The sequence below is a fragment of the Cyanistes caeruleus genome, chromosome 8, assembly GCF_971803275.1.
Source record: "Cyanistes caeruleus chromosome 8, bCyaCae1.hap1.1, whole genome shotgun sequence".
Lineage (NCBI taxonomy): Eukaryota > Metazoa > Chordata > Aves > Passeriformes > Paridae > Cyanistes > Cyanistes caeruleus.
Window position 1 is genome coordinate 17779222 of NC_141708.1, and position 21069 is coordinate 17800290.

The window sequence follows — 21069 nt, forward strand, 5'->3', positions numbered from 1 at the left end:
GGTAAAAGCAGAATTAATTAAACATATATATCCTGCCCAGTGGCTGGATGGTGAAGGATAGAGGGAAGGCTGATAATGATGCTTGAAACCACATTTCCCAGTTTGGTCAAGAATCAGAATAAACCTATTACAAGGCAGGATTATGTTGAGTCTGTCTTATTCTGGTCAGTGCTTTTCCTCGCTGGAGGTATGCTGTGAGCAAGAGCAGTCAGCTGTGTGCAGTCACCTAGCCAAGCTCTTTGAAGCATTCATGGAAAAAGTAGCAATGGAACAAAACAAATAGCTTTAGAGATCTCATCCAAATACTCAGACGTTTAGTTCCTTCTCTGAAACACCAAAACTACTTGAGACTGCTGATTTGGGCCAGCAGAAGCAACAAAAACCAACAAAAGCAAAATAAAACAAAACTACCCCCAAATAAAAAAAAAACCAAACTAAAAATCAACCACCAAACCCCAAAACAAAACAAGAGAGCTGACATTCCTGTTATTACTTCTAGAAGAGGTTTTCAGGAACCTTGAAGCATGGGATCATTTGCAGATGAAACATGAGGTACAGAACCACTGGAGGCTTTTACAAGGATCCTGCTCTTTCCCATCCAGCTGGTGCAGAGACTTTTGTTTGCTTGGTTTTGGTGTTTCCAGCTCTGATGCCATAGAGAAGCAGGAGCGGAGAAAGAGCAAAAATAAACTACAAATGCACACACACACACATGTGGGCACACCAACACTACAGGTCAAAGCAGTGACAAATACTTTCTATGACATCTGCCATACTCAGTCAGTTCTACCAACGCTTCACACAGCAAAATAGGCCAGAGGCATCAAGACATTTTTCTTAGGTAGAAGCCACTGTCTGGGAACTGGCTTGCAGTGGTTTAACAGCCATAGTGAGATGATTTTCTACTCCTGAAAAAGCTGATTATGAAAGGGAAATATTCAGAAAAGTGCTCTGCTGAAAACATTCAAGTTGAGTTCATAAGAAAGCTAGCAATACTGAAAAAGAATGCCTTAGAAAGTTCTTCTCCTAAGACAGAAAATCCACTTGCTTATCCATGGATTTAGAAGATTTCAGCAGAAACAAATTCACTGTGGTAGGATGTTTTCAATAAGCAGAAATGACTGGTAGTGTTTAAAGGTTCCTTAGAGAGCAAGACAGCTGAACCAGGCTGTGACTGTTGGCTGTCCACCTTCTCCACATAATATTTTCAAGTTTGTTTATATATTGAACTTAAACCCAAAAAAGGGAACTTCTGCTTGCAAATGTAACTACTCAGGATGTGACTGTAGTTTCTCAATAATCATGTGACCTATTTTAGCTTTTTTTTTTTTCAGACACTGCAGAAAAGCAAAATTCATGAAAACTTGGGTGAAACCACCCTGTTGTCACAACTTCATAATGACCTTACTAACCAGCTGGATACCAGCCCCAACAGCATTTCTTCTCTTATGTAAGTGCTCTAACTTATTTGTTTTCCATTCTTTTTGAGAGCTTTAATTCCTGAACTCGATGGGCTTATTTATTCCCCAGCTTAATTGCATTTGTCTTGCATAAAATTTTGTTTCTTGGAGAAAAAACATTTGTTGAGCCAGAAGGGTATTTTGCTGAGTTTTCTAGCTCACATTTCCTATTCTGGGTGCAAAGGGCTCCGCTGTGCACAATCCAGAAGACACTGTGAAGTTAAATGCCTGCAGCTTTGCAGAGGGGATGTGCACCGGCTGAGCACCTTGTTTAGCACTTTGTTTCCTTCTCCCTGTACAGAAACAGTACTTCATTAGAATTTAAGGGAAAACTGACCTGCAAGCTGCTTTTGGACTGCGACTCTCCCTTGCTGGACTGTCTCGGTCCTGACTCACGCTGCTTCTAATGCTCCCTGCTGGCCCAAAGCAGGGTTTTCTCACAGTGACCTGTTTCTTACTTCATTCTTACTCATCTCCGCTTAGTGCAGGGAAGAAGTGGGGGCTCCTGGCTAGGAAGCCTCAGCAGGGCTCACATGAACACTGGGACAGTGTGGGCTACCGGGGAGGGAGGAGCTGGCAGCGGTTCCATGGGTCACTGCTGTCCCTGGACACTTGGTAAGGGGGCAGGCACCACTCTCTGCTGGCAAAAGCCTCAGCTTTTACCTAATGAGCTCCTCCTCCCAATACTATCCTGCTTCCTGCAGACATTCACAGAAAATCTCCATCCACACTTGGGGAATCCCACAGGGGCGGTTTGCCCACCTGAGACGTGCAGACCAGTTATCCCAGCTTGTATCCACTGGATATCCGCTTCTGCCTCGCTTTCTGCAAAGCTGCCCACAGATCCGCAGCAGTGCTCTACCCTCACTCTGGGCTTCCCAGATATTTGCTTCCTTTCCTATTTTCTATATTTCCTATTTGCTGTCTCGGTTATAAACGGCACTGAGCTCCTGGCTGCTGCAATGCCACAGGACCAGCCATTATTTGTTGCAATGAGGAAGAATATGAGTTTTGGAGGAAGGAAAAAAAAAGGAGCATGGAAGCAGGAGGTAACAAGCAAAGGGATTAACACAAGTGCTGTGTACTTAGAAAAACGAGGCACACATTGCTGTTTATCACTGCAGGTTATGGCTGGAATGGTTTGTAATACCTAATCCGGTGGGGAAATGGAGCTCTTCCTGCTCCCTGATTTTATGCCCAAATTGCATTCTGCACCATTTTCCTGGCAGAGCGGACTTCTGGACCAGGGCTGTGTCGCCGAGGGCACAGAAACACTCTCTGCTTGGCTCAGCAGCCCTGGAGAGGGCTCAGTCTGCCCAGAGCTCACCGAGATCACAGAGCGGAGCTCCCAGTCCCGTGTGTTTATCTGCGAGCCCATCGCTCGCTCAGCAGCTCTGCCCCGCCGTGGGGAGCCGCAGTGGCACAGGACTGTGTTTGCAGTGCTGTGTGTTTGTAGTGCTGTGTGTTTGTAGTGCTGTGTTTGCAGTGCTGTGTGTTTGCAGTGCTGTGTGTTTGCAGTGCTGTGTGTTTGTAGTGCTGTGTGTTTGTAGTGCTGTGTTTGCAGTGCTGTGTTTGCAGTGCTGTGTTTGCAGTGCTGTGTGTTTGCAGTGCTGTGTGTTTGCAGTGCTGTGTGTTTGTAGTGCTGTGTGTTTGTAGTGCTGTGTTTGCAGTGCTGTGTTTGCAGTGCTGTGTGTTTGCAGTGCTGTGTTTGCAGTGCTGTGTTTGCAGTGCTGTGTTTGCACTGCTGTGTTTGCACTGCTGTGTGTTTGCAGTGCCGTGTTTGCAGTGCTGTGTTTGCAGTGCTGTGTGTTTGCAGTGCTGTGTTTGGAGGGACAGAGGACTGTGTTTGCAGTGCTGTGTTTGCAGTGCTGTGTGTTTGCAGTGCTGTGTGTTTGCAGTGCTGTGTGTTTGCAGTGCTGTGTTTGCAGTGCTGTGTGTTTGCAGTGCTGTGTGTTTGCAGTGCTGTGTGTTTGCAGTGCTGTGTGTTTGCAGTGCTGTGTTTGCAGTGCTGTGTGTTTGCAGTGCTGTGTGTTTGCAGTGCTGTGTGTTTGCAGTGCTGTGTTTGCAGTGCTGTGTGTTTGCAGTGCTCTGTTTGCAGTGCTGTGTGTTTGCAGTGCTGTGTGTTTGCAGTGCTGTGTGTTTGCAGTGCTGTGTGTTTGCAGTGCTGTGTGTTTGCAGTGCTGTGTGTTTGCAGTGCTGTGTTTGCAGTGCTGTGTGTTTGCAGTGCTGTGTGTTTGCAGTGCTGTGTGTTTGCAGTGCTGTGTGTTTGCAGTGCTGTGTTTGCAGTGCTGTGTTTGCAGTGCTGTGTTTGCACTGCTGTGTTTGCACTGCTGTGTGTTTGCAGTGCTGTGTTTGCAGTGCTGTGTGTTTGCAGTGCTGTGTGTTTGCAGTGCTGTGTTTGCAGTGCTGTGTGTTTGCAGCGCTGTGTTTGCAGTGCTGTGTGTTTGCAGTGCTGTGTGTTTGCAGCGCTGTGTTTGCAGTGCTGTGTGTTTGCAGTGCTGTGTGTTTGCAGTGCTGTGTGTTTGCAGTGTTGTGTGTTTGCAGTGCTGTGTGTTTGCAGTGCTCTGTTTGCAGTGCTCTGTTTGCAGTGCTATGTGTTTGCAGTGCTGTGTGTTTGCAGTGCTGTGTTTGCAGTGCTGTGTTTGCAGTGCTGTGTGTTTGCAGTGCTGTGTTTGTAGTGCTGTGTTTGCAGTGCTGTGTTTGCAGTGCTGTGTGTTTGCAGTGCTGTGTGTTTGCAGTGCTGTGTTTGTAGTGCTGTGTTTGCAGTGCTGTGTTTGCAGTGCTGTGTGTTTGCAGTGCTGTGTTTGCAGTGCTGTGTGTTTGCACTGCTGTGTTTGGAGGGACAGAGGACTGTGTTTGCAGTGCTGTGTTTGCAGTGCTGTGTGTTTGCAGTGCTGTGTGTTTGCAGTGCTGTGTGTTTGCAGTGCTGTGTTTGCCGTGCTGTGTGTTTGCAGTGCTGTGTTTGCACTGCTGTGTTTGGAGGGACAGAGGACTGTGTTTGCAGTGCTGTGTTTGCAGTGCTGTGTGTTTGCAGTGCTGTGTGTTTGCAGTGCTGTGTGTTTGCAGTGCTGTGTTTGGAGGGACAGAGGACTGTGTTTGCAGGCAGCAGCGCCTGCCTCTGGCACAGCTCGCCCGGCGCAGCTCCCACAGATCTCTGCTCTTTTCCCCACTGTCCCCACCTGTAGGGCAGGAGCCATCCAGCCGCAGTGGCATCTGTGGGCTCTGCCAGCAGCACACTCACCAGGTGTTCCCCAGCGGCTGGAGAAGCAGCCCGGTATCTCAGCAGGCTCTGGTGCTGTCCCCATCACCGAGCAGGGCACACCGGAGAGGGAAAAGAGCAGCATCACTTGCTTCCAGGCTTTCTGAAAAGGGATCCACAAGTCCCTCAAGCCTGGCTATCAAATTCATCTGCTAGGCTCTTCCACACAGGAGAAAATATTCTGCAAGTCTAGAGGTTTTATTCAAGATGTGTTCATCTAAACTCTTTACAGAGAGAGACAGAAATCCAGCACTGGGACTAGAACCCTGCAGAGTTTAAGGCATCACTTCTAACCCCCCTCCCCACAAATCAAAGGTTTTTGTACATCCCTAAAAGATCTAAATTGCAGATAAGATAAGTATCAAACAGAAAAACATGTGTATTTGGATTAGTTAATCCACCTATTTCCACCCAAGAAAAAACCAAAACAAACAGAATCCACCTAACAGTCCTCGAAAGCAAATAAGCAACATCCAGTAAATGATATTAAGCCTTAATTGAAAGCATATTGAAAGTATGAATTGAAAATATTCTCTTCAGGCTTGTGGGTTTTCAGGAATTTCCCTCCCTTTTAAAAAAGAAACTAATAATTTAATCTCAATATATTAAACTGACCTACATAAAATATTCCGTGTAAAATATTATTTCTGCCATAAAACATATAATCTTTCACTGGTTTAATTCCATTAGAAAGCATACATTAAGGTCTATGTATTATGATCATTAGGATAATAAAAGTAATACAATATCACTTTTATTATGCTTGAATTTAAAACATTCTTCATATGAGCACAAAGAATAATTAAGGGGATGGAAGAAAGGTGTTTTTTTTTTTAATTTATAATGAAATAAAATCACAGGCGAGAGCAAAGAGACTGGTTTTTAATATGGAAAAACAGAAGCTATACTTTTTATGCCCACTGTGTAGTCTTAAAGCTTTTTGTTCTCTTTAAATTTCCTTATCTTTATAACTTTATAACTTTGATTTTGATAATTTAGTATAGCCAGTATAAGCATAGATTCTCTACCTCTTACAACTCCTCTTCTTCTCCTCTCCTCTATGGAGGTTTTGGAGAGAAAACATTTCTGCTTGAACAAAAAGTTTCCAGGTATTTTCATTATGAAGAAAAGTTTGGCAAAATAAATGACTTTCAGCTCTGTATTATAGTTCTCAAAATATATTTGCTTTAAAACGCAAGATTTTTTTAAGCTCTTCTCCAGATTTTTGAAGCTTGGTTTGTAATTTATTAAAATTTGGGAATAGAAATGTGATTAAGACCAGGAAATAAAAACAAATCTGTTGTAAGCCACCCAATATGTCAGATTTTTTGACATAACCCTGGAAGCCCCAGGGCCCACAGTCAGTTCAAGAGTTTTAGCAGTCTGAAAAGCAGACACAAGATTATTTATGTAAAGATACTAAAATGTCGTGTTTTGGAATGTAAAGACTATGCTTCAAGTTTAAAAGCAGTCATGTTTCTAGCATATGTTTTAGCGGACAACAGATGAAATCACAGACCCCAAAACCTCAAGAAAAATTATTTCTCCACAAAAAGTGGAGAAGAGCTGGGACTTAGAAGTTGGACACCTTAGCAGTAGGAAAACTGAGTGCATTTCAGACAGTGAAATTCCAGTTGGGTTTCAGCCAGACAATACTCCCTCCCAGTTCCCTGCTATGGTGGGAATGCCAATGAGAAGATGATGTTCTGTGCAAAGCAGTTGTTCCCACCAGGTGCTACATGTACTGTCACCCTGGCCAAAGAGCAGTGATTTGTTGTTGTGCCTGAAGCACGTGCAGGAGACAGGGGTTTAGCAGCACACAGGTTTAGAATGCAGGAGTCATGGCTGCCTTTCAAGCCTTCTCGTGGTCCAGCACCTCATGCAGCTACACATCAGTTTCATCACTTGGAGCTACTTGAAAAGGCTTTGGTGGAAATATGCTTGCACTGAAAAAAACATTAGTGTGTACATTTTTAACCATTTCCTGTAATCAAGCAACATTAAAACTAAACATGACCTCTCATTTTTCTCATTTTTTAAAAAAAATGTGGATTCTCTTTTCTTCCTAAAGTATGTGGGAATGAATTGTATTCTTCAAAGCCACTCCATTCTGAGGGCCTGCACACTGAGCATCAGGCACCATGGCTCAGTGGCTCTATAGAGAAGGGAAGAGCCAGGAGGTGTCTTTTTCATGAACAGGGAATTTAGATTAGAATTCTCTGGAAAGGTTTGCTTCCAGCCCACAAAATTTGCTTGCAAGAGGAAAAGACTCTTCTCTGCCAGCAATAAATCACCTTCTGAAGACTGGAACTACAGACAGGATTGGGATTCATGTTTTCTTGAAAGGGGTGTTGGGCTATGTCATATCCTCACCTACTGGTGTATTTTATTAGCTCTAGTGCATCTGTAATCTTTTCCTTGATTTACAGCAGCTTCTCTTGTTTAGAGCTCTCTGGCTTGCAGTGACAGAACCATGGAATGGAAACAGTCCTAAGGCAACATAAAATTTTGAACTGTAGATTCTCTTCTGGTCAAAAATTGGCACAGTGTGGCCACATTTCTAGGATGCCCTCATTAACTTGACTGATAACATTTCACTACTGCAGGAAGCCTTGGATTCTGTCTTACGATTTATTAGAATCAACTATCCCCTTGGAAAAAGCCAGAAATCACATTCTGCTCAATGTCCTAACAGGCTAAATATTTCCATTCCAGATTTTTGGAGAGCAAAGGTATATGCTTCTGGAAACCCAGAGGAGGAAATAGGTGAGTTCATGGTGGGATTTTCACTTCTGGACAGGAAGTTAGAGACAAAATAACAAAACTGAATGTCCTAGAAGACTTTGTATATCTTTTATGTGTAGAAGATAAGCATTGTGAGTTTGTAGTTGCCTAGTGCTGCAGAGTTCTGTTGTGTGACAGACACCTTAAACAATGTGTATGAAGACAGAGCATAGGACTCAGATCCAGAACACAGGCACCCTCCTGCTTGACATACGACCCTTATGTGCACACAGTGATGTCAAATCACAACACATAGTTTACACTTTAAAATTCTCCTTCCTCCCAGCAAAGAGGCAGAACAGCTGGGCAAGCCAGGAGGCGAGGCACTGGGAGGTGGGTATGTGCATATCTGGAAGAAGAAACAACAGTTTGGAAGGATGCAGATTGGCAAAGTAGTGTGGATGGATTTTGCTTTTGGGGTAAAAGTAAAGCCCTGGCTCTAAAACTGAGCTGAGACCTGCACACACCAAAAGCTGAAGTTGTTCATTATCATAAAACACCCTTGAGCTCCTTAGCCACAGGTTCACATGGCTTCATGGTATGCAGGGGTTTGAAAGAACAGACTTAGACTCTTTTCAGCTACCTACTCTGGCTCAGCATCTTTTTTTTTGGTATGCATTTAAACTTTGTTACACCTGAAACTCAAAGAATGTATTTATTATTTAATGGTGTATACTCACTGAGTTGTTTTCAATATTTGCAGATTACACATATGTTATTATAGGAGCTACTCTGGGAGCAGTTCTAGCAATCGGTTTTGTAGCAGTAATAATCTGCATGATCAAATCCAAAATGATGGACAGTGTCTTTGGAGGTAAGAAAAATACTCCTGATCCCTTTTCCATAGGTCTAGCTCTCCTCATCTTCTGATACAGCAGATCTGAGATTCATTGTTAGCAATTGCATATGTACAGCAGCTCTGGGCTTCCTGTGAAGAACTGTTTTAAAAGTGTCTGAATTGCTGGACTGACTAGAGCTGCAGATTTACATTTCATTATAACCATCTCTACTCTTTAGCCTCAAAGTTGTTTCTCATGATACCCTGGGGATATGATACAATCAAACTCAAATCAGACAAAGCATTAGCTAAGGTACAACTCTGAGAAAATTGTCATGAGATATTCCAGCTGGAAGAATCAAGAAGGGCTTTAGGAAAGTTGAATGACACAACTAGTATCAAAGAGTTTTGTCTTAGAATGGATGGCTGGATCTTTACCAGCTGTAACTATGCACTCCTGGTTGCCTCCTCACAAATTCTGTGGGGGCCTATCACCACTCTGTTCCTTGTTTCTCAACTAACCACATTTTCTTCTTCTCACTTCAGAGTCAGATGGCAAAATGGATAGAAGGTAAGAATCATATTTTCTGTTATGCACAACTTTTAATTTCTCTCTCTTGTTATGCATACTTCCCCACGTTCAAATGATTGCATAGAACACACATGGTAAGCCTCTAGAGGACTGGGATATCTAGTGAATCTGCATGGGAAAAGGAATATTCTTCTAACAGCCTTATAACATTTCAGAAATACACAAGAAAACTCAGCAGACGGAGATCTTTTTAAAATGAAAATCCTTCCAACACTTTGGATGAAGCTTGGTTTTTTTTGGTTTTTTTTTTGTTTGCACTATGTATAATAACAGCAAACTCTGCATAAATGGCTTCATCTAAGGTTACTGTGTCTGCATCTCAGTTCTGAAAACTCCCTTCTCTCTGGGCTCTTACAAGGTAGGGTCATGCAGTGATCATTCCTGCTGGAAGGGATGCCTCTTTGCCCTTCGCCTTCTTCCCCCTTACCCAGAAAGAGTGAGGCCATTTTAGGGTTTGAGCAGCTGACCAGTTCACCAGCAGGAGAGCAGTGCCAGCCTTCTCAGCCACTCTGCATCTCCCCAAGGACAGGCACTGGGGAAGGAACAGAGACTCTGGACTGCAAGTTGTGTGCTGGCTCATGGCAACCTGCAGATGTGGACACTTTTTTGTGTCCCTTTGGGACATTTTGTAAGTGGCTAAAACACTCCAAACATTAATGAGCATTCTCATCAAGTGAAGGCAACAGCTGTACTTGATGATCTCAGAAATGGCTTTTGGCCTTTCTCAGAGAGCTGGATACAAGAATGTCCCCACTAGAGCCATTCCTCATAAAGAGAGCACAGCATATGTAAACACTGAATTGAAGACCAAAGCAAGGACAGCCTCTGCAGCAGTCAATGTGTTGTGTGACAGAGAAGAGCGCCAGTCCTGAGGCATGTGTTGTTTTCCCAGGGAGACACTCCTTCAGTGGCACAAAATGTTTCCTTTCTAGTAACACACCATTCTCTGACAAGACTCTGGCAATTTCTGTGCATTAACCTGAAGAAGATTATGTTAAGGTCAGAAGAACAAACACAGAATACCTGGTAAACTTTATGGTGCTTTCAGGACAATGTAGACAGAACAATGAACAGGAAAGTCAGGAGAAAGAGCTAAGCCAGAACAGAAAAGCCAGAGACCAGATTCAAGAGAAAAGAGAATAAAGGGATGAGAGGGACAAAGACAAGAAGAAACACAGAAGGCAGTGGTAGATTTACTGCCTGGGTGAAATGCAGACAGGATGATCTATGAACTGTTCCACAGTGGACTTCTCTAGCTGTCTTTGCTGTTTATTATGTGTCATATTTTCCTTCAGAGACAGTCTGAACATTTATTACATCATCCTCTGATCTTTCTAGGGGAAGTGACTGACTTTGTGGTGGCAGCAAAATTTAATGTCTTTAATGGTGACCTTACTTTGACCTCTTTGATGTCCTTATCCCAGTCTACAGGCATTTGCTAAAAGGTAGAGTGAAATTTTCAGTTTCATGACAAAATTCTGGTCTTAAGGCTGGAAGTGTGACACAATACGCAAACATTTTTCCTTAGAACCACTGACACTGACCAGTGAGAGAAACTCTAGTTCCACAATGTTTTGGGGCAAAACTATTTATGTTAAAGATGACACTTTTATGGCTAAATAGGAAAAAAAATCCCTAGAAATCCACTGTTGCTTCTTAAGCAGTGTACTTTTCAATTCTGCTGCGGAAGTCAGTAATTTACTACAAATCTTTGTTCTCATTCACTTCAGGGCATCTATGTATTACTCTCTGGTAGGTCATTAAGGGATTCTATAATTCTGGTAATAATCCATGGAAACACCATAGCCTTCTACTGGCTTTGAGGAAAATAAAATAAAAATACTACCAGAACCATAGAAATATTTAAAAATGCCTCTAATAAACTAACCCTTAGTAGGATTTATTCAGATCACCAGAGAGACATATGATAATTAGGTCTAAGTTGATTTTACCTACTTGCTTCAGTTCCCTAGGGAATTCTAATTCATGGAATTTTTAGACAAGTGGTTAGTCCTAGAAAACCCTCTGATAAAGTGAAGTCTATTATCTGAAATCAACTGATTTATTCCAGCCAACCAAATAGCCATCCTGAATCCCTCAGGAAAAGGCAACCTGAAACCTTCAGTGTTAAGAGACAGTATCCCTTTAGGACTGGAGAACTGGTAAATCTTCTTCAAACAGCTTCATTTTCTGCTTGACCAGTGATGATTATTAATGCTTGTTCAGGGAAAAAAACCACTTAATCCAACTGGTGGAACACTTAACCCAATTCAGCCAAATTTTGTTTTAAATTTTACATCATTATTCCTACAAATGCCACCATCCACTCAATATTTCCCTAGCTGGGAAATACTCCAAGAGGGCATCACCCAGCGCTGTAGTTTCATAGCCAATGGAGTTGTTCAGCCTCGTACCAGCTGAAGGTCTTGATGCAGATAATCATCCTCTGTGTCAGAATCCCAATTAGCTGGTACTGAACCTAACTGACCCCTTCCAAGAACACATTTCACTAAAATCAGAAAGTACTCAGATGCATCCCCCTTGATAATTCCCAAAATACTTAAAATACAAGGGTTTCAATACCCACATGACACTGACAGTTAATTGTGAAATAATTAACAGATTTTACCACTTTATTTAGTCAGGTACATAAAATTAAGATTTAGACAATCAATTCACAATGGGTTGCCCTTAAACTCAATGGGATATTTACTAACACTTGAGAAAAAAAAAGGCTTGAGGCAAAATTCTGTCAGCCAACAAAACAGAAATTTATATGTCAACTGACAATTATTTAATGTCCTCTTTTTTAATTAATAGCTCATGTCAGTATCAAATGCCATCTTCATGTAAGCTTGGTAAATTATAATGCCTAAAAATTTCATGCAAGTTTAATGTATTCATAAAAATGTCTGGGCACATTTAATGCTGGCAATATTTTGAATTAACTACAGTGCATGTCAGCCAGATTTATTTTGACAGGAGACAAAGAAAGAGACATACACAGACAAGGAGAAGGGTGGAGAGACAGAGAGTGTTTACTAGAAAGGAAAAGGTACATATTTTAAACCTGCTGCAAATGAATCTGTTGTCAACACATCCTGGGCAACAGCACACACAAAATTCCCCATGCCACTCACTGGGTTCTACAGGACTCCATGTAAACCATTCAGGACTCCATGTAAATAATTTGGTAGAAAGTCAGGTTTTAAATGCAATACACAAGTTCTTCTGATGTTTATGGAAGAGAGGAGGAGCTTGGGAGGTGCTTGCCAAGTGTATTGGTGATTTTCTTTTCCTATGCAAAACCTCATCTAAATATTCTATTTTCCTTCCTGATTTCGAAGGGACCAACTTCTCTCTCCTTTGCTAGACTGTTCTTGAGAAACACAGGATACTTCTGTGAAGCAGAACTGTAGCATTCTTTAGGTGAATGGAGGAGGACTTGGAGTGCAACCACACCTTGAAAGCCTCTAATATGTTCTAAAAATCTCTAGAAATAGTGCCTCACATTGCATAGGAGGTGAAATAGTCCACTTTGAAAATATAAACATTGCAGATGGATGGCATGGAAAAGACTAGCTTTGGGCAATTGTATGCAGGTTTCAATGTTGAGCTGTAGTTTCTTCCAACTATCAGAACTGTGGCAGCCTAAACTTCTTAACCAAGATTATTTTTTCTAGCATTTTGTCATGTTCAGGTCTGTAGCCTGACAGGCAGGGACAGTGAGCAAATCTGATTTAGAAACATCATTTTCTTCAAACAGATTTAAAGTCAGACAGAAAGACAAACATGTTTTGGAGATGAGAAGAGTTCTTTCTGATCCAAATAGTCCAACTTGATCTATAACACTGTGAATTGCAGAATGCATCACTTTACAAACAGGAAGCCAAAAACATAGACATGAGTCCTGTCACCTGCAAATGAGAGATACAATCTGTCAGTCACCAGAGTCAGAGCTTACAAATAAACTTCACTGGAGACGTAGTTTTGATGCTAGAGTGGGTACTTGAGAAAGCCACATGTGAGAGGCCTTTGGAAAACGGTCCCAAAATTTACAAACCAAAATCCATAAGTAAATACAATCTGAAAAAAAAAAGAAAATAAAGAGAGACTTTGGCCTTGTCTGAGAGCGTCACTGGAAGAGTGGTGCAAAAGGGAAAAGGGTCAATATGGAGAGAACAAGGCTCTGGGCACTGAAATGTATTGCAGCCCCTCAAATATTCAGATACTAGCTATTCACAGGTAACAATATAAGTTCAGCCTACAGCCCGGCAGAAAGTTGCCTGCATCTATCTTTACTCTCCTAAAACAAGCCTATTTTGTTCCTCTCCCAGGAATATTCCTTTTAAACTATGCAGTCAGTTTCATCTTTGATCTGCAGCAGACCAGTCATGTAGATTCAGCAGAATCTTTGACACCTCTGTGTGACTGGATTCTATTAACATCCCTTGGTGATACCCCAAGCTGTTCTTTCACTTGCCACTCTTGGTTCCCCAAGCAGACCTTCACAAGGTCTTTCATTCTGACAAGCAGATATTCTACATAAAATTCAATCAGAATTGCTCAACAGGGGGAGCAATGACACTTAACCTCTTCAATGATCCAAATAAGACTTAGAAAATCAATCACAAATAATTCCTGTGAGGTCTGTTTTGACTACAGAGCCTCTTTTCACATTGCCACCATGGCCTAAAACCAGTAGTGAAGAAGTCATGAGAGTGGGAGTGGAAGACAACTTGGAGGGCTCCAGTCCTCTTAGGCAGAAGTGCCTTTGCCCTGCAATGAGCAGATACCACCTGCACAAGAAGAGTCTGGCCCTATTGATACCCCAGAACAGGCCCAATTCCTCGCTCAGCACTGCAGGGATTAGTGGGTGGTCGAAAGGCTGAAGGCTGTATTCATTCACTGCTTTAGGTTTCCTCAGAATGCACCCTGGGAACTGAGTTTGGTGGAAAATGTCTAAAGCTTCACAAATGCCATAATAATGCATGCTATTGCAAATAAATTTAAGTACGAGTAGAGATGATCTAAACAACTCCATGTGTGTGCAAATGTTACAAAATGGGCAAATGATCTCAGCAGAAATGGCTGCCTCAACTCCTTGTACATATAGGTTTGCATAAACAAAATGTCAATATCCATTTTGTGTTGAGGCAGTAGTCACCAGTGACTTGAGAAGTAAACTGGTTTTTCTTCCTACTTTTGTCACTGCCCTGTCTAGCTGAACTTGCTCTTCTGAACAACCTTGGACAAGTCACTGGCTCAGGTTACCCTTTCCATAAAATGAAATTAATCTTTTTATCACACACTTGAAAAGCAAGGACATTAAGCTTTGCATTATGCTGGGGACAGCAGGGCTTTAAAAAGCAGCAGTAAGACACTCTGTAGGCTCTCAGCTCCCTTAGCACCATTCCTGGATTGAGGGAATACAGACACACACAGCCCCTGAAAGACAGTTACGTGTGTATATATATATATATATATATATATATATATATATACACACACACACGTATGGCACAAACTGCTAGGGTGAGATTAATTCATTAAACCTGTTTCCAGGATACAGCATATCTCACTGATGCCAGCTACCAGCCTGATGGGCAGAGCCACACTTCTGGCTATTTTTTGCTCCTCTCTGGCCACCCTCCACATTCCCTGGGAGGACACCTGGCCCAGGGCGCCTGTTCTCCTCTTGGGTCTGGGGACTGCCTTTGTGGTTGACCTTTTCACAGCTGCCAAACAGGGAAGAATTCTTACTCCTTCCTACCCCTCTGCACAACTCTTTGAGGCTAGTCTTGGATAGCTCTAAATAATTTGATTGTAAGAGTTGGTGCCAAACCTGCTGAGTCAGGAGAATGCTTTCCTGGTAATATTCAGACACCTGTCAGAGGCAATTCCTTCCACAGCCATCGTGGTCGCTGCTGGCAAACCTGCAAATGATTCCAGCACTAAACGAGTAATTCTACCCCTCCCTAGAGCTGCTGCAAGCCTGGATACAAAAAAAAAAAAAAAAAAAAAAAAAAAAAAAAAAAAAAAAAAAAGGAGAAATGTTTGTGGAAGAGTACCCTCTTCACCCCTGTCAACAGGGACCCAGGGTAACTCAAATATTAGATGCCACCGAGCAAAGAGCCTCCTGCTCCCTGGCAGCACGAGTCTGCCAAACAGAGTAGCTTTGTGTTGCTTAGAGCTTGTCAGAGAAGTGACAACATGGGATTAGCTAGGAATGAAAGCTGCTATGATAGCTAAAGGACAGCTTAAAACCAACACAAACCAAGGCCTCTTGACGCAGGAGACTCAAGAGTGCCACAGGTGTTAGTTAGACAAGATCAGCATTGAATAAGAGCTCCTGCATATTCCAGCTCACAGGTTTTCATGCATCACATTTAATTTCTGCACACAAGTTCACATTAAACTTATGAAAAAGGAATCACTGATTTCAGATCCTAGGAGCTTTAGCCAGTGACATCTCAGAAAATAAGATTATTTGCAGATCCTTTTTTAAGATCATGTGTACAGTCTATTGAATCATTTCATTTCAGTTCCTCGCTCTCTTACTGTCCAAGAGTTCTGCCTTGAACAATCTGTACTAGGTATCAGCACAACTGTGTTTTTCTCCTGATTGTTGCTTATAATCATCCACTCTCCGTATTCCATGTGTACTTTACAGCCTTGTGTCAGAGAACAAATGGAAAGCTGAAAGAAATCAATTATTTGATTCACATCACATCACAAAGTGATGCTGACTTCTGCCCTGTAGGCTGCAAATGCTTGGGGGTCCCTGGTGTACTTCTCAGCAGTTCACAGAAGTTTATGGGCTTAAAGGCTTTTCATACACATTTAAGGGGGGTTTAAAGACACTTCACAGAGGCTTACAGAATCAATGGAAAATCTGTACGGTCTTCTAAAGGAAAAACACAGAAAACCACTGCCTGAAAAGTAATTGGGATTTTTTGTGTGTTTCTGTGTGTGCATTAAAACAACACCTGGCCCATTCCCAAGAAAGCCTTATTTACTACACAGACATTGAAATGCTTGTGCTGGCATGGGAGAGGTGGAAGCTGGGATAAGAAGAATAACTAACCCTGTAGGCAGAAATGGACTTTTTAAAGTGTTTTTGAATGAGCTTCCCTGACTCCCTGGAGGAGAACAAAGCATGGGAGCAAAGGATGTCCCATCTCTAGAGAAATGGTTCCCCCACCTTTCCCAGCACAGCTGTATGTTCTGCTCAGGCAGTCACCCTCCTCTACTGCCTCAGGGAACTGGCCCTGCCAAAAATCAATGTGGTAGAACATAAAAATAATTTTCAGAGGTATCAGGTTTTTCAAGGACACCTGGCACAAGGGAGGTGGTAAAATATTGCAACAGATGTGCCAGGGAAGGCTGGACTTGCATGAACTGGCATTGTCAACAATGAGAAGATTGTCTAAGAGCATCAGCAAGACAGCCACTATCTTGGGGTAACTTACTGATTGCACTGGACTACCTGGAGAAGAGCACTGGCCTCCCAACCAGTCTCTTCTTTTCTCTTTTTATTGAGAAAAGAGAATTGAGTTACTTAGGATTAGACCACTTAGGCAATCACTTAGGAACTGCCCTTCCTAGCAGTTCCCTGACAGCTTCTTCTCCTGCGACACAGGCAGGAGAGCATCCTTGAACCTAATCTATTGCTGATTCACCTCAGTTAGCTCCTATCACTTTGCACTGGCCTGTTCTGTATTAATCTGTTGTTAGAAGTGGGAAAAATACTGTATTTTTAAATTGGCTACAGATCCAGACGAGAAATTTGTGTAGCACTTTACAGGCTAAAGTCTGTTCTTTTGTGTGAAGAGTTTTTTGACAAGTTCATAAGCACAGCCTATGTCAGGCCCCTGGTTACATTCTGAAATGCCTCTCCATTCTGAGAAAGGGCTGCCACAAACTGGAACAAGCTGAAAAATATTATTGCATAACTGTTACCTCTTGGGTAATGTCAGAGCTGTGTCACTAAAAGAAATTCCTTGTGTCTGCAAAGTGCCAGACCTATGCAGGCAAAGGAGGGCTGAAACAAGCCCCTGGTACCTCCAGTGTGGTCACCAGTCTGCAGACAGGTACAGGTGAGCCTTTGTCCTTGTATTCCAGCAAACACCTTTCCTGGCTGCCCTGGAAGCTCCCCAGGGCTGGGCAAAGCAGGCAGAATGGGAACTTGGCTGTGCTTGTGCTGCAGGACAGTGCAGGCACTGCTGCCCTAGAGCTGTGCTGACTCACCCCAGCCCCAAACCTGAGAAAGAAATAGGGAGGAAAAGGAACAGACCAGAAAATATGTCTGATTCCAGCCTATCTGTGTGTCACCACATGCTCTCCCATGGATTGTATGCCCAGGTCAGACTGGAAAAATGAGAATCAGTCTTACAGACACCAACAGGGCAGTGAATTTCACGTGAACAGAACATTTTGGCAGAGCATTCTGCATTCTAAAAGACTCGAGTGACAAAATTTCTCTTAGAGAAGGAAAAAAGGCTGAGGCAAATTATGTGAGGCATTGTCCTTGCCCACCAAATCTCCCGTGACATCTTTATAGCAAAGATACCAGAAAATGTTTAAACAGTATTGTAGGAATGGGACTACGATGAAGTTCTTTTCCCCTGTGGAGTTGTGACATTTAATAGAAACAAGTCGAGGGCTGCAAGATAAGATCGCGTTCCCAAGAACTGACACTAGATGGAGCAAAACTGAATAAAAGATTTAGAGCAGTGAAGAAAAGATAAAGTTCCCGCATTTCTGCAACTCTACTGTGTTGCTCATTTGAATTCTCATCCTTGATTATGCCTCCGAAAGTCACAATTAATAGCTCACTCTCTACACTTTGCAGGTCAAACACAGGTTCAAGCCAAAACAGGTATGTTCTGGGAAGGGGGTGCTGGTGGCACAGGGAGGGGGAGTGGAAGTGCTGGGCAGACCCAAAGCTGTAGAGGCACATCCCCCTGGGGAAAGGTCACAGAGCAATAAAGGCTGTGGGGTTAGCCTGAGCTCCTGCTGCCAGCCCGGACCTGCTGGGCACTCTGCATGGACCAAGGAGATGATTTAGCTCTGCTGTCCCACAGCTTCCCGGTGCTTTACCTGGCCTAAGGTAAGGCACATTGCAAGGCTGGCTGCCCTGTGCAGCTGCCCCACATCAGCAGGCACTCGAAGTAATAAACTCCTGGGAAGATGCATCCACAAAAGGGATCCAGGAGCTGCTCCCCACTCCGTGGCAACAGTGGGAAGCACCCCAAACGACAATAGTCCAGTGTCTGCAATACAGGGAGCACTGGGATGCTACCCAAAAGTGCATGGCTTGCTGCTAGGGGATTCCTACCTGGCAGTGACAAGGGCATCTGGAAGTCACCACAACAGCCACAAGCATGCATTTGTTCTGTTAATTCACTTACAAAAACCAGATGCCTCCAAAGGTACAAAGAAATATCCAGTAAAAGAAAAGTTAAGTGAAAGGAACTTCATGAATGTAACTCCAGCATCTCCATTAATAATTTTCTAGAGTGCCTGTGTTTTTTATCTGAGCATCTCCCAGCTCAGCTTTTACAATGATGTTTTACCTGGGATAATCCAGGTAAAACTAAAGCCAGAGAGTTATTGTTAACCTGTAATTTTTCTTTCTTTTCACAGATGACAGCAATGCAATAAGAAATCAAAGTATAAAGATCAATAACCCTTTTGCATCAACAGTTACCTGGTCTGAGGATCAATAGAAGTCTCTTGTGCATAGGCAGGAATCTTACCAATACCAATCCTTTTCTTTGTTCTTTAGTTGAAAGGCTGATTGATTATTTACAGGAAGAGCTTACAGTGCAGCTAACTTCAATCACCTGCACCCAAAAGGCCTGCAATCCCCCTCAGCATGTACATGAAGGAAATGTATGAGGAAAATAAAATACATGGTTCACTAATAGATCCTCTTTATTGTGTGATAAGTAGGTGATTGATTTCTAAAGTCGGTTAAATACCAGGTAATCAGAAAGGTGTCAATGTAATTCAGCAGCAGAATTCATGGTCACATCCATATTTCAAGATAATTGAATAATGATTTCAGCAACTTGGAAAATCATTCATTTGAAGCTAAAACAAAGCAAGGCTTCTCATTTATTTCAAAAAATACATGTTTTGTGTTAGTAAGAAAACATGTAATTAATTTAAAGTTTTATCTTTTTTAGATCTAGAACTGATGTCTTTTGTAGGTGGTGCTGGTGTTTTCAGTCATTTAAAATTAATTATGGCCATTTAAAATTAAAAATTCCTTTTTGAAATAATGTTTTTCATGTTCTGTTGATCATTCATGTCAACACTGTACAAACAAGCTAATTTGTTGTTTCCAGAATTTTCCTATCCCTATTTTTTTTTTTTTTAGTATAAAACAATGCACTAAGTTCAATCAGAGTTTGTGAATGATTTCAGTTTCCCAGGTCCTTAATTCTTGTTCTAGCCTTATATGTTCTGGTGGACTTAATTACATCAAAATTGCTTTGCCTGGCTCCAATTACAAGCTTCTTACAGTGGGAGTGATGAGAAGAAAAATTGCAGCTTTGTTTCAGAACATTTAGACTAGTTCAAATAATTTAAAGTAATTTAAACCCAAGTTATTCTGTAAACACTTTCCAACTTTTAGCAAAGTTTTGAGTCAGTGGTTTTGGTTTCAGTTCTGAAAATAATGCTGTAGTTTCTATTCTGTTTAATTCTCTTCTTTCAAGAATGCAGTATATAATATATTGTCATCACAAGGTACAAGAAAAGAGGAAGATTTTTTATTTTAAGCCAGGCTTTTCTTTCACCTTGTGAAGACAGGGCAGCCAATGTCAGCTGTGGGAGCTTTGGGAACTCTTGGCCAGCATCCTGTGCTATTCCTACAGCTCCTCTCAGGAAACCCAGCAGAATTTCAAGGCTTGGGGGCCTCAGGTAGATGGCATGCCCAACTTAATTAAGTAATATCCCAATATTTCACTGGCAGAGCTTTATGTTGTAGCATTACAGGATGACTCCAAACAGGATGTTACACTGTTTTATTGCAAATTACCAATATCCAGATCCAAAGACCACAACCTGTAAATAAAGAGGATCTTGATAAGCTTTTAGCTCAAGCCAATGTCTATAGACGTGTGGGTTTTTTAAATCTCTCACACACATTCTTAAAGTTCACTTTTTTACCTGTTTCTGCTCTCAGTGTGGCAGATCATAATAAATAAAATTCTTTCCAGCTCTCCACTCCAATCTCTTATAGAAGAGATTTAATCCAACTTAAAAAAAAAAAAAAAGAAAAAAAAAATGAGCAATTGTAAGACTGAAGTCCAAGCTAGAAATTCTGAGTGTTATTAAGAAATATCATGAAGACAGGGCCTCTTATCCAGTAATCAACTTTCAGATCAGGCAGAGTTGATGTGCTGGGTTAGGGACTTAGAGGAAACATACTGTTATAAAAGAGCGGATATATCAGAATTTTGTTTTTATAAAGAATAAGCTACTGTATTACTTGTAACTAAAGGGATTTTAATATGACCATTTTTTGACTTTTGCAAAGCAGGTCAAATGTGCAAAGGAAACTGGATAGCAATTTTTCCACACATTTTGAACAACAAAATGAAATATTTATTTTGGAAGAAGAATGATATCTTGGAATATCTTGGAATACTTTTCCTGGTTTCCTTGGTGTCTGTTACCCATTTCAGTAACACTGCAGTTCATTAGCAGCATTTGCTAACAGATAAACTAAAGCAGTAATGTGATACTTGTAAGTAATTGTGTGTACATGTGTAAGTGAATAAAGCATCTTGTACGGTATCTGTTAATTGATTTGCTTCTTGTAGTATCATTTTAATTAAGACTTGGAACAGAAGAGAGAGCATGTGGTCAGGGAGGAAAGCTATCACCTTCCCTTATTTGTGTGAACAAATGTTTCAGTACACATCATTTCAGTACACTATGGGAAATAAAGACAAAATAAACAAGAAATTCTAAGTTACAAGCAGTAGAGGAGAAAGGCCCAGAGAATTAAGGCTGATAATCTTGATGAGGCAAATGTACTGGGGTGGTGAATAGATTATGATTTCTCAAAACCTTTTGGTGTGTGCCTTGGCTCCCTGTGAATGGGAGAAGGATGAGCAATACTGAGACAAGACAGCTGGGCACAAGGGACCCTCAGAGCTACTGCTTCTGCTGTCACTGA

The 21069-nt window shown here is 41.9% G+C and overlaps 1 protein-coding gene across 2 annotated transcripts; it reads left to right on the forward strand.

Moving 5' to 3' along the window:
- The first annotated feature begins 1317 nt into the window (after positions 1-1317).
- On the forward strand, positions 1318-20692 carry TMEM273 (transmembrane protein 273). 2 transcript variants are annotated; one of them, XM_023929583.2, is made up of 6 exons: positions 1319-1450; positions 7435-7485; positions 8207-8317; positions 8828-8852; positions 17728-17754; positions 18522-20692. In XM_023929583.2, exons 1-6 carry the CDS (start codon positions 1357-1359, stop codon positions 18523-18525), a joined length of 312 nt encoding a protein of 103 aa, XP_023785351.1. In that variant the 5' UTR covers positions 1319-1356; the 3' UTR covers positions 18526-20692. The 2 variants fall into 2 exon arrangements, with proteins under 2 accessions (XP_086756515.1, XP_023785351.1); XM_086900389.1 differs by lacking the exons at positions 17728-17754; positions 18522-20692 and adding an exon at positions 9029-12975 and having other exon boundaries at positions 1318-1450.
- Positions 20693-21069: the final 377 nt, after the last annotated feature.

Coding starts and splice junctions, on each gene's coding strand:
- TMEM273 (XM_086900389.1), top strand. CDS start 1,357: ATGAAAACTTGGGTGAAACCACCCTGTTGTCACAACTTCATAATGACC. Junction 1,451..7,434: donor AACAGCATTTCTTCTCTTAT/GTAAGTGCTCTA, acceptor TTTCCATTCCAG/ATTTTTGGAGAGCAAAGGTA. Junction 8,318..8,827: donor GATGGACAGTGTCTTTGGAG/GTAAGAAAAATA, acceptor TTCTCACTTCAG/AGTCAGATGGCAAAATGGAT.